Source organism: Bidens hawaiensis, unplaced genomic scaffold (assembly GCF_021521415.1).
Source record: "Bidens hawaiensis isolate Kalapana, Puna unplaced genomic scaffold, B.hawaiensis_p1.1 tig00038627_1, whole genome shotgun sequence".
Taxonomy (NCBI): domain Eukaryota; kingdom Viridiplantae; phylum Streptophyta; class Magnoliopsida; order Asterales; family Asteraceae; genus Bidens; species Bidens hawaiensis.
The window spans coordinates 20,868-34,476 of record NW_027496793.1 but is presented as its reverse complement, the minus strand read 5'-3'; the positions used below and the strand labels follow the sequence as shown (position 1 = coordinate 34,476).

Sequence of the window (13,609 nt, the reverse complement as noted above, 5' to 3'; positions counted from 1 at the left end):
CTTGTTGTTGATTTTATGTAATGGAGATTTTTGTTTTATTTTTGTCATTTGTAATTGATTAGACACGTCATTCAATAATAACAAAGTTCTACGTATGCACATACATAGCTAGAAACCTTGCCAACACCAAGGGCTTTTTCAACGACCACTTAATTATTAGGAAGTCATTGCATGTTCGTTTTACAGAATTTGTAGGAATTTAAAGAAATTGTTAATCCCACGATATGGCGTGTTCGTTTTGTTGGAATTGGAATCTTAATTCCATTTCAGTGTTCGGTAGACAAAAAATTGAAATTGGAATTGGAATTAAAATCCTTAAAATTCCTTTAAATAAAGGAATTCAAAATCCTTCTAAAATGTGGTGGAATTCAAGTAAATTTGTTGGAATCTTTGTTCGATCAATATAGTTGTGTTCGGGTGTGTTCGCATTTGGGTTGGCACCCTGATTCGTAGCGCTTTCAGGTCGGTGCTCCAGGTGGTTTGACCCTTGCGTCAGTTCACGTTCGGTTCGACGCCCCATGTCAGTTCCCCTTCGGTTCGGCGCTTTCGCTTCGGTTCAACACTTCGGGTCGGTTCGTGTTCATGTTCGGTTCGACACTCTGGGTCAGTTCGCGTTCGATTCGACATTCCGGGTCAGTTCGCGTCTGGTTCGACACTCCAGGTCAGTTTGTTTTGATGTTCCGGGTCAGTTCGTGTTCGGTTCGACGCCCCGAGTCAGTTCGACTTCGGTTCGACGTTTTGCTTTGGTTTTACAACTATTGCTAATTAACACAACACATATTCTTAGCGTACAATTTGGTTTCTAACCAAAGGTGCATTGGTCTTTATTTTGAGAAAAGTTAAAAATATCTTTGAAAGAGGCATTGAATCCTTTTAAAACTATTTTTTTGTCAAAATAGTTGGCCGATTTCCCATATATATTGGGCACCAATGAAGCCTAAATGTTGAGGGAACAACTCCACTTTAGGAGAAGCACGATTCCTTGAAAGAACAGTCATGCATCATTGTAGCCTAAACGAGGAAGGAATGGCTTCACTTTAGTCTAAGCGCGAATCATTCCTCTTTAGGCCACTCAATATCCTATTTAGGACACGTGTCACAAAATGTTCTTGCCTCGTTGGTCTTTCATGTGTTTGTGTGCCGGCCCAAACGATGCTTAATAATAGAGCCTAACAAGCTTATGTGTTCATATGTGATTGGCTATTTTGGCGATGCCTAGTTTTGAAAGTGAAATTTTTATAATTATTTTGGATATTCGATGACTATTTTACCATGAAAACTAACCCTTAGTCAAACATAGAATATTCTCCACCATTGAAACTAGGGGTGTTCGCGGTTCGGTTTAAAACCGTGAAACCGTTCAAACCGATCATCGGTTTGTTTTCATGGTCGGTTTTTCTTTTTAACTTTCGGTCGGTCGGTTTCAATATTTTTAAATCGTAATGAACGGTTTGGTTTACGGTTTGAAAATTTTCAAACCGTATAAACCGGACCGGACCGGACCGTAAGATTTAAATATATTTTAATTTATTAAAAATATTTCATATAACATATTGGACTTTTATATTTTGACTCAGGTTACCTGTAATTTGCTTGTTTATTGCAGTGTAATGAGTCTGTAAGTTAGATAGTTTGATTTTTAATTTGGTAATTATATTCTACTGTATTTTATAAAATTCATATCTATGCATCAATAAATGGTAATAACAAATGTTTATTTTTATTCTATTGTGTATGTTAAATTTGACTATGATCAAATACTTAGGGAGCACTAGATTCTGCTTCAAGTTTCTGTATACTTCATGCTTGTGTTTTGTATTTTCAATCTATTAAATGCCAATTTCATAGAAGTAAAACAATTTTGTTTCAATATAATTTAATTACGAGTATCTGCGAATTCAAGTAGACATGCAAATATAAAGAAGACTGTTCAGGTTGTAAATACGGACGCCCAATAACCCTAAACCGTGAAACCAAACCGGAACCAAACCGTTAGTAATGGTTCAGTTTGGTTTGGCTTTATTTTTCAACGGTTCGGTTTTGGTTTTCAGTTACTAAAAACCACTACTCACAGTTTGGTTATGGTTTGACTAAAAACTGTCAAAACTGGACCGTGAACCCCCCTAATTGAAACCATTTAGCAAAAACAATGTGAGAAGGAAAACCGTGAAACTTGTGAAACTTATGGGCTTAGTAAAAATTTTGGGCAGATAATGTTAACGAGGATTGTGAAACTGTTGGTGGGTTGCTAAGTGCTAACCATCAACTTCATATTTAAGGAAGCCCAATCCTTCAAAGAAGGCCCAAATATAATAATTACAAGCCCGTAGATGTGCAAATTATAACTGGTTGCCTAAACCGAAACTGAAAACTGAGCCGAACCGTAATCGGTTATTTACTGGCATACTAGAATTATGTTTAGTAACCTATTGAAACTAATGGTCAGGAATCGGTTATATGTATTTGAACTAGAAGCAATTACAAACCGGTTGATTTTAATAGGTTAGTAACCGGTTACTGACGTTAACTTTAGATTTTAAACATAGTGACTGTTTGCCGTTATAAACTGGTTATTAACCATTTTAACCCTCTTAAGTTAGTATAAATAGATGTTGGATGTTTTGTTGTGATTCGCCATAGTTATGTCATTGAGGGGTTTATTTACTAAAAACTTTTCAGTAAAGGCAAGTCATTGTCGGCTAACGTTGCCAACGCTAACCCCTCCACGTCAACCACCCCCCTTAATGCCGACCCCCTCACCCTCTTCCATAGTTAACCCAATGCCATCCGGCTAACCGCCAGCGGTGTTAAGAGACAACACATAGCCTAACTATTTATATACGAAAACATGAGTGTCAAACAATGAATAATTGAATACATAGGCAGCTACAGCCTACAAGTTGATTTTAAAATTTTAATCCAAAAGTCCAAAACATATCTTGACAACCTAAGAAAGGTTTGTTACCATAGGTGTCTAAAACATTAACAACATCTTGTCCCAAATCCTTATGCGATTATGCGAAGCAAAACTTCTAAGGCACTCCTAATGTACAACTAATTACTGTTAAACCTGCATGAAGACAAAAGATTAAGAAGGGTAATTTGGATATTTTGATATTGTTCTTGTTGGGAGTGATGCTTAGGCACATGGCAGTCATGTGAGCCTCAAGTCCACATGCAATTAGGGAGTCTTCCCATGTTATTATGATTACTAATTGCAGTAGGAGCAGGATGAGGTCAAACCTAATAACCCTTGATTAATTATAGAGCTACTTTTTGTCGGTCAATTATTATTGATACTAATCAACTCGTTAATGTATTAATCTAAAAGGTTTAAACAACCTAGATATATATTTTGAGGTTTATTACCTTCATCAATAGTATTTTCAAGCTGTATTAATGTTGCAATTTGACACTTGACAGCTTTATATATTAACTTTAATTAATATACAACTTTTGAGTCATTTGCATGTTTGGGTCAACTAATTCAAAGTGTGATGAATAAAAAAGGACACTTATATCTTCTATCGAAATGCAGTTGGCATTATAAAAAAAAACGCAAAAGAAAGAAAGAAAGCTTGATGAAGGTTTGCTTGTGTACTTTGAAGAGTATACATCATGCAAAGTACGTTTATAAAAAAATATATAATTGAAAGTTAATAAATATAAGGACGTCACCACACAACGGGGCATCAATCATATGGCCTAAAGGTTATCTACTTGCTATAACAAATGAAAGAGAAAACTTAAAAATATAGTTGTAATATGTCCAAAAGGGTATCAAAACATGTTCGTTCGTTGTTGATGTGGCGCAAATTCTGTTAGTTCATTAGTGAACCAGAACTCGACATACTTATTGATCACAAGTTACCCACCATCGCCACTTCACAATCACCCTAACACGGTTTGGTCACCACTCCCTCACCTCTTACCCTTACATCTCTCCTCTTATTCCTCTTTCGACCATCACCTCAAGGTGGAGATATCCCCGCCCTCACTATTCAAAATCCATGGTATCAACATGGGCGGCAAGGAGAGATCTCCCAGCCCTCACTATTCAAAATCCATGGTATCAACATGGGCGGCAAGGAGGTGCTCATACCGCATAACCTTATGTTAGAACAATGTAGTTAATATGCTAGAAAAAATAAAAAGAAAATGAAAAGAAACTTGAGACAAAACTAATTGTAATCCTGAGAAATTGGTCTAGTAGTAAGAGGTCTGTCCTCCTTTAGTGGAGACGCATGTTTGATTCTCACTTGTGCCAGTTCGAATGATATCTGGCTGAAGGGACGAATCAGGGCTTTAATCTCATGTTAAAACCCGACAAGTGGGTGAGGGTTTACGGATTCCATCCAGTTCCGGCGCATCAGGGGGTACGGTCTCTTGGTGGTCGATAGTCGACCTTGGACATAGCCCCGAAATGATAGATTTACACATGAGATTCTTTGCCGTTCAAAAAAAAAACTAATTGTAAGTCGGGTAAATTTCCTCACATATGAGGTTAACTGAAAATTGGTAACCGATTTTGGATAAGTTGTGCACAAAACTATCTAGATGGAAAACAAAAACAATATCTTTTGGTGGAAGGTTAACATAGATAAACTTTATATTTTGCAGCTTGAGTACATATTTTTTTCTTCTATTCCTAGCTCCGACCAAAATTTGTGGAGTTGGTAGTCTACACGCACAAATTTCGGCACTTTTGGCAAAGTGGTGGGTAAAATATAAAAATAGCATATCAGCGTTATGGGTCAAAACGATTTCAACTTTACATAAGGGTACTCTTATGTGGGAAGTCATTTTGGTTATAGCGTCTTTGGGAGGTACTTGAAGGAGCATCAACAACCTAGACTCGTTGAAACCAAGTTTTAACTTGATAGCTATTGAAAAATTGTCGACTTCGCTGGAAAAAAAAGACGATGATTTGGCTAGACCAACGAGCACGGGAGTTTTCTTGAAAATTAAAATTTCTTATTAATTCTCTTCGGAATCAATAATATATGTTATGATTTGCGAGAGGTACACTTAGCAAGAAGGAGAGTTACTTTGCTAATGAAACTGGAGAAGACAACCTAGCATAGGAACGGAAGTGATGGAATTACAAAGCTTTCTAACATTATTATTCTACTAAACAATCTCTTCCTAGTCGAATGTTTGACTCTGGAAGGATGGTAATCAAGAAATCAGTTCATTTATGATGGACAAGGTTAAGGTGGGAACTTGACAATAGAGGTTATCAAAAGAACGAATTTGTTTTTTGTTTTTTTGACACAAGGGGATTCCTATTAAGATTAATTTATTCATTTGATGGGCGATTTTGAATAAAATCGCAACTAGAATGGCACTTGTCTTAAAGTGTATAAATGTGGCGGATACATACTTTGCGCGAGCTTTACCCGGAAACCTCAACACACCAACTAATTAGTTGAAGCTTTGCAAGGACAGTTTGGTCGGTGATTTTCATGTGGGTTCAATTGTTGGCATTCCGGGAATATGGATTGGGTTCAAGAGCTCTTAGACCAGGTGTAGTTGGGTGTTTTGTCCAACCAAAAAGCCCCAAAGCGCTGGGGAACACCGCCCCCGGGACGCTTTGGGCTCTTTGATGGTGGGTCAAAGCGCCGGGTGGGGGGGAAGTTTGGCGGTGGTTGATTTATTTGTTATTTCATAATAATAAAAATAATAATAATAACTAGGTAATGATAAAAAATGACTTCATCCATTACACCTCCTTTTAACCAATTAAAGAGCATTTATGGTGACGGGGCACCACATGTCGCAAACACCTCCATAGGGGCTTCATGCACTACACACGGGCTTAGAATTCCCTACAAAGCAACGGTTAAGGAAGGAGAAGAAAGAGGCGATTCAAGCAATTTTTGTGGTAGCATTTTGAGTTTTACATGCAAACCACATACGATCTTAAAGGTAATTGCGGATGTTAGAGATTTCCTTTTTGTAGATAATGAATTGGAGGAAGAGATTTACTTTGAATTAGGAAGTTTGGTGGATGTCCAATTTTGTCAATTTTTAGTGTATGTCGTTCTATATGGTTTGGTCTTAGGCTCTTAGCTATGATTCTGTTTTTTCTTTGTACGTTTTGTGCTCGTGGCTATTGGTTAGCAGTTTTCCGTTTTGGTTTTAATATATCCGTATCTGGGTTTCAAAAACAAAATTGATTTATCTATTTCTCGCAGTGTTTATTAGTTATTTTCAATAAAATAGTCGATTCTAGTTGTAATAAATAATAATATTAATATATGTATATATGCTTGAGCATCTGTTACTGGAAAAGAGGACTCGCCTGAATTTATTCGCTTAATATGTTTCACTCCACACATGACAAAAGGTCATAAACACTTTTAAGACAATGTGATGTTTTTCCATGATCCATCTTTTTAATGGACACAAATTAATCTACATATTACTTTATATTTCCCATATTTAAAACTTATTTTTTATTTTTACAAATAACTAGAAGAATGAGGTGAAATCTCAATAATTTTAACAAATATTACGTAATGTAACTATAAGTTTTATAGTTTTATATCATTTTAAACAAAACGAACCTTTGTTAAATGGGCAACAAAAAAATCAGAAACTTGCTAGAGCTATAGGTTTTGATCATGAGAACGCAGGGTTGCGAGGCCAGGATGTGCCACCCCAATCAGATAACTTGACAACCGTTATAATATACAAGATATATATTACACATACTAACATGGTCGTCCTCGAAAATCATTAAAATTTTTTGAGCGCAAAGGCGAGAACAAATTTGATCCTTAAATAAATGTTTTTTTATTCGGTTTAAACACATAAAAAAACACGTACCTATAAGTTCGCTTGACCCTTTATCTAATGTTTAAACTCAATTATCTAATTCATTTAAGATTTTAAGATGAGAACAAACTTACGCATTCATTCAACTTTCAATTAATAACCTATTTTACGTATAAAAAGCGTTATATATATATAAGTTCGCTTGACCCCAAATCCCAATCTAAACACACTAAATGGCTCTGACCCTAGCATTGGCAAATGACAACATATATTACACGACTAGCAATTCTAATTTATGTGAATGTTTTATATCTACACATTATTGTACATGACTATATATACTAGTATATATGATACGTACATATAAAATATGGGTGAGGTTACTGTACAATAATTGCTTAACGTAATATAGGTACGCGAATCATGTTCTAAGTCAAAAATACTAAAACGTTTAGCCAAAAACTAAAACGTTCAGCCAATATACTAAAATGCTCAGCCAATTACTAAAACACTCTATAACGGTTTTCGTGAAGATTAACGATCCAAAAATGTTTATTTTGGTGAACCAATGATTAATTGGATATGTATTGACGATTTCGAGATCTTGTGATGTTTTTTTTTGAACGGCCAACTAAGTAACGCCGGATACCCCGTACGCGGCCCCCATTGGCTAAAGGTAGCCCGAGCCGGCCACTAGTCCGGACGGATGGAGCCCCTAGCGGTCCACCTGTTGAGGGATTCACCGGATAAAACCCGACCCCCACGCCCGCCAAACGGCACGACAGCGAGAAGCCGGTAAAACCGGGTGAGATCAAGACTCGAACCCTGGCAAGCCAGGGTCATCCCTCATATCTCCCATATAAGTTGGTGATAGTGAGTTTTGATCCCCCTACCTCTCACTTATAAAGTGAGTGCTCTACCATTGAGCCACAACCAACTTTCAAGATCTTGTGATGTGATTTCATGGATCAATTTCATGAATATAAATATTCTTGTACCTAATGTACGATTCTATCTTTTCTCTATAAAATATATATTAATTATACGTAATTATATAAACTGTTATGTGTTCACAATTATATATAGATATTTACAACTCAGACTAATTATTTAAAATTCTCTAATGCACTATTCACAATGTTTTAAATGTATCACGTATAATTATTATGTGTATCAATATGAATATATAAAAAAAATAAAAATTGCCAAGTCAGTGATCCTTTTCCTTATTTTTATTTAATTTATTTTGAATGGCATTGATCCTTTTCCTGTTAGGTTTTGGTTTGCATGTGCTCTTCTCATAGTATCATGGCTCACCTGTTTCAGCTTCACCAGACACCTCCAGCTTTTATTATTCTCAGACCCAAACTATTTACATATTAACAGCTAGCCACCCAGCCACAGTAAACTCATTGTCCTCACTCTCTTTTTATTATATATACCCTTACAAACTCAACCCAACAGTACACACACACACACAAACCCTAAAAAAAATCACCAAAAATGGTCTCACCAGAACCTCAATCAGCCACCACCAAATCACTCGAACCACCCGCCTCGAGCCCCCGGATCTCGTTCTCCGCCGAGTTCCTCGACGATGCAAACTTCATTTGCATTAATCCGCACGATAAAAAAAAAGATAATGATAAAGATAAAGAAAAAGATAAAGACAGAACAAAAACCAGTGAGTTTGAGTTTTTGTCTAGCAACTTAACCGCTCCAGCGACTATGTTATCCGCTGACGAGCTATTTTTCGAAGGAAAGCTGCTACCATATAAGCCGAGCCAATGCACCGAAATGCTGGCTAAAATCACCTTGAAAAATGATAATGTGAACGAGATAATAAAAGGTAAAGATGTGACTAAAACCGAAGAGACGAATAGAATGAGTTGGTTTATTGATGAAGATCCGTCACCAAGACCGCCAAAATGCACGGTCTTGTGGAAGGAGTTACTGAGGTTGAAGAAACAACGAGCTTCCTCGCTGTCGCCCTCTTCTTCAACCTCTTCTTCGTCGTCAGCGTCTTCTTTAGAAGAAGACTCGACGAAGAAAGAGAAACATGTGAAGAGAACTAAAAAGGTTCTGGAAAGAACCAGATCGGCCGGAATTAAGATCCGGCCGATGGTTAACGTGCCAGTAGTGTGCACGCAAAATGTACGGAGCAACTCTTTGCCTCCTCTTTTTTCCATTAGGAAAGTAAAGTTAGACACAAGGTAAGATTTAGGTAGTGTGGTGTTTCAATTTTTTTCAGTTTAATTATTTATTACTGTTTGATTGTAATTTTGTGCAATTATCTTTTTTTTTTTGGTTAATGGTTGATTTTAGTGTATAATATTTGTGATGTAAATGCGAGGTTACATAGTTGTTGAATGCATTTATTTTTTTTTATGAGTAGATCCATTTTTGTACAGTCAACAAAATTTGAAAGAAGCTTGAATGATACCCAACAATATGAAATAAAACTTGGGAATGTCAAATCAGATATTAAATATTATTAATAAATCTTTACGTATCGTTTGTCTTCATACTTATTCATATATTTTAATCCAAGTTTTATATATATATTTAATAAGAACATTATGACAAATCAGATTCGAAATATTATTATTGAATCTTGGAGTGAGTGAGGAGTATGTTGACTCACACCTCCGTCAGTGGTTCGGACTTTGGATCGCCGATGGTCGTAGATTGAAGACGACATAAAGCGAAAGCACAAATTGATATCGTTAAATCATAAAAGTTCAATATTCATAGACTAGGAATGAAAACAAGTTAGAGTAATCATGTTAATTATCTGAAATAAATTAAACTTATAAAAGACGGAGAAAATCATTAAGTTTAAACTCGGAGCTCCATATGATAAAATAGGGACCCGATGGTTGATGCAAACCCGCCTATAATGTATGTCACATGATCCAACCACCTGTTGAGACGTTTCGTTAACTAATATACTGATGGATCATGTAACTTCATATATCATTTTAGTATGCTCTTTTTAGGTTGGATCATTTTCAAGCCGACTTATCAAGTCTAGTTTATCTACGCCCGATGGCTCTACGATAAACTTCCATATAAAAGATCCATTGAGATAAACCAACTAGCCAAAAGACAAAATAACATCAATCAATATTGATGAAAGATTAAGTTAAAGCTTGATGTGTGACTGTGATGCTGCTAGCTTGGAAGTTGACTGGTCAAACTATTATTGTTTATGCATGAATTTAAAATAGCATTATTGATCACGGACCACACTATAACGATGATCTCAAATAGATAGTGGTTGTGGTGGCAACTGATATATGGAACATGGGAAAGGGTACAAGTCTATTCAATTTATATTCCATCTTCTTGTGTCCCGCAAATACGACTACAAGTCTAGTCCAAGTGTTACTTTTCTCTACTGTACCATAAGCCAGGTAAGCTGTGGGCATAAACGAATACGTGTCAAATTCACCTAAGGGCGAATCTAGCATAGGTTGAAGGGTAGCTCCTGTTACTTTTCAACTTTCTTGACGAAATACATTTTAAGTGTAAATTATTTTCTTCGTTTTATGTATCAGCTACATCTGAACAAAAACTTTTCTTCTGAATCCAACACTACTCACAAATCCATTTTCGTTTTATTTTGTGGCATTCTTATTAACGAAATAATAGGTATGCTTAATATGTTTAAAGAACTCCTGTGTTTTAAACAAAATTATTTACCATGTTCCATACAACAAATATACAATGTTGAACTCTTGGCCCATTTCTCTTTAGGTTAATTTTCTTTTTATTTATTTATTATTATCTTAGGCGCTATAGATAAAGGAATACTCATAAGCAGATAGATCGCTATCACAACAAAACATAGATTGTATACGACACTAGTTGTTTAAGTTAACAAGACACGCAATACGTATCGACCTGACTTAAACGCAATTAATGTGATATTCGCTTCATTAGTATATAGAGTAATCAATGAAAATAAGCCCATCCGAAAGGGTGACATTAACATCTTGAAGAATCCACTCAATTGAGCGGAATAAATGTGATAAGTTCTGGTATAATAACGCAGACACTGGAATGGAGTGGTATAAGGTGGGGTTGGGAAAATCGCGCCAATAGATGAGAATGTCTCATTTGTTGCAAGAGGGTTCTCCATGCACCGGTTTGGATTCAAGAAACCTTGCTTGAGAGAGAATCATGAGCCAGGGCCGTCTCCGAGAATTTTTAAAATATTTTGGGTTGAATGCGAAAAATATTTGAGTCTTAAATAAAAGAAGTATTTTGTTGGCTTAAACAATTTAAGTTTTAAATGACATACTTGTTTATGATTTGGGTTGTGTAAAAAACAATTGTATAAAAACAAAAGTTTAAACATGTCTCGGATGAGACAAGAACCTAGAACCTTTTGGTTGGGGAGTCTTATACTCATTTGCCACTAGATCAAGTGAGTTGCTATGTAATTAAGTTTAAAGATTAAATATACATATAGTTTTTCATAAAAATACATATACTTTTTTTTATTAAAAAATTTTTCAAGCCTAGCGAGTGCCAAGCCGGGAGCCCCCCCCCCCCCCCCGACCGGTCCTGTCATGAGCATACCTGGTTTGACTAGGAGTAGTGCATTATTAGTGAGGGCGATCTCAAGACTCAAGAAGTAGTTGATGATGGCCTCTTCTTGATAGGATCGATTAAACAAATGAATTGAAACTAAACAATACAAAAACAAAAATTAAACAAAATAAATTTGTATTATGAATTTCTTGAAGAACTAATATTTTACATTGATGATCAACGCCACTATTTTTACGTCGCAGTATTCTTGTTCCTAATAGACGTGACGTTTCACATATGAATGCAACGCATCTGTTATTTTTCTAACCGATTACAACATTTACACAAACTATTAACTATTTACAATTTACACCCTAACTGTACTAATTGGACGTTATAACAAAGTTTAACCAAGTTTTAATAAACTAACGAGATCAGGATTATTTCCAACAGTTGAGAAGCCCAAAATCCTTAATTGTAAACTCCTTGTTTAAGCGTCGAAGTCAAGCACTGGGGGTCTGATTTACATGATGCCTCGGGACAAAGAAATATATGGCCAAGAATTCACACAAGGTGTCCAAACGAGGCGAGAATTCACCCCTTACACGATGACAATAAGTATTGACCGACTTAAAAGTTAAAAGCATTTTATGTAATATTCAGCTCATTTGCATACACTAGTACAACAACTTACGATTCATGCAATCTATCAGTATTTACTAAAGATGACGGGAACTGTCCATTGAATCGATCGTCCTCCAAATGTCTGTTGAAAAAGACAGAGAGACAGATAGATGAAAGGAACTCATCAGTACCATAACAGGCATTCAACTAATGGGCTCCATTGTTATTACTTCTTATCCTTCTGAATGTAAGTTTCTAATCATTCCCATCCTAACCCATATGATGTAAATAAATTTTCTTGTTTTTTATTTTACTTTTATTTCACTTGCTTTTGGACCAAAAAAGACAATCTACATTCAAAGATAAGATTATTCGTGGCTACTATTATGATAAATTGTTTTTACTAATAACTGTTCATGTATTAAAAGTAATGTTACATGGGTTCTTTCTTTTATAGTTTTATCTATTGTGTTAGTTTACTTAACAGTTAACATCCGAGATCAACACCAAAAGAAAAGACATTGAGTGACTCTACGAAAGTCGTTGAGAAGTACCCGAACATTTTTTTTTCCGGGGGCACATTGAGAATTACTCGAATGGTACCAACCAATAAGTGTATGCCAAGTGCCACGTCATTTTAACCAAATTCATGGAAAAGTAACAAAATTGGTGATCATCCTTTGAGAAGTATCCAAATTTGTATTTTCCATTTTTTAAATGAAACTAAGTTATATATTTAAAACACAAAAATAATGAATTTCATTAAATCAAAATAATAAAAAAATATACATCTAAATAAATAAACTTAAAAAGACATTTTAGGATAACAGAAAGACGAAACTCGTGACCAATTATAAATGTGAGGGATGGTAAGGTTAATTAATCAAGACTAAAAGAAGAATTATGTAGGTTTTTATATGCTTAAAAAAGCGTGTCAATAACATTTTGGTATACTTATATTAGGAGTGAGTGGTTTGAATCAAATACAAATGAAATTAATGTGGAAAACGTGAGAATTAAATAAAGTAATTATAAGTAGCTTAATTATGTAATTACGCCATAGAGTAATTACAAAATTATTATATGACGTAATTACATAATTAAGTTACTTGTGTATATAATTATTTTACTTGTTTATCATGTTTAATACGTTAACTTCTTTTGTACGTTAACTTTTCCATGGAAGTGAGAGTTTTAAAATAGAAAAAAAATCTGATGTTAAATAGCAGAAAGGTTTAGGCCCAATAACAAAAGTCTCCGGTTTCTGCCAAATGTTCACCATCTCAATTAACGATAATGATTGATGCCCACCATAAGCATGTAGTTATGACCCGAAAGCTTAATCAAAATTAAAAAATGGGCCTAGCCCAAATTAAGAATCTTATATCTATAGGCTTATAGAGTTATAGCTAGAGGTGCATATTTCGGGTAACCGGTTATTTTAGTAACCGTTTTTTTTTTAATATTCTAACCGGTTAGACCGGTTAATCGGTTCGGTTACTAACTGGTTCGTCCACAGAAATACCCTAACCGGTCTAACCGGAACCAGTTAATACCCGGACCGGTTAACCGGTAACCGGTTAAAAAAACCGGTTTTCGAATTAAAAAAAAGCTGGAAAAATAAAAAAAAAACCTGAAAAAATCATAAAAAGCTAAAAACACTTGT

At 35.3% G+C, this 13,609-nt stretch overlaps 1 protein-coding gene across 1 annotated transcript; it reads left to right on the top strand.

Moving 5' to 3' along the window:
- The first annotated feature begins 7,873 nt into the window (after positions 1-7,873).
- Positions 7,874-9,075, top strand: LOC143590532 (uncharacterized). The gene has a single exon (XM_077070986.1). The coding sequence runs from the start codon at positions 8,284-8,286 to the stop codon at positions 8,995-8,997; it is 714 nt and encodes a 237-aa protein (XP_076927101.1). The 5' UTR covers positions 7,874-8,283; the 3' UTR covers positions 8,998-9,075.
- Positions 9,076-13,609: the final 4,534 nt, after the last annotated feature.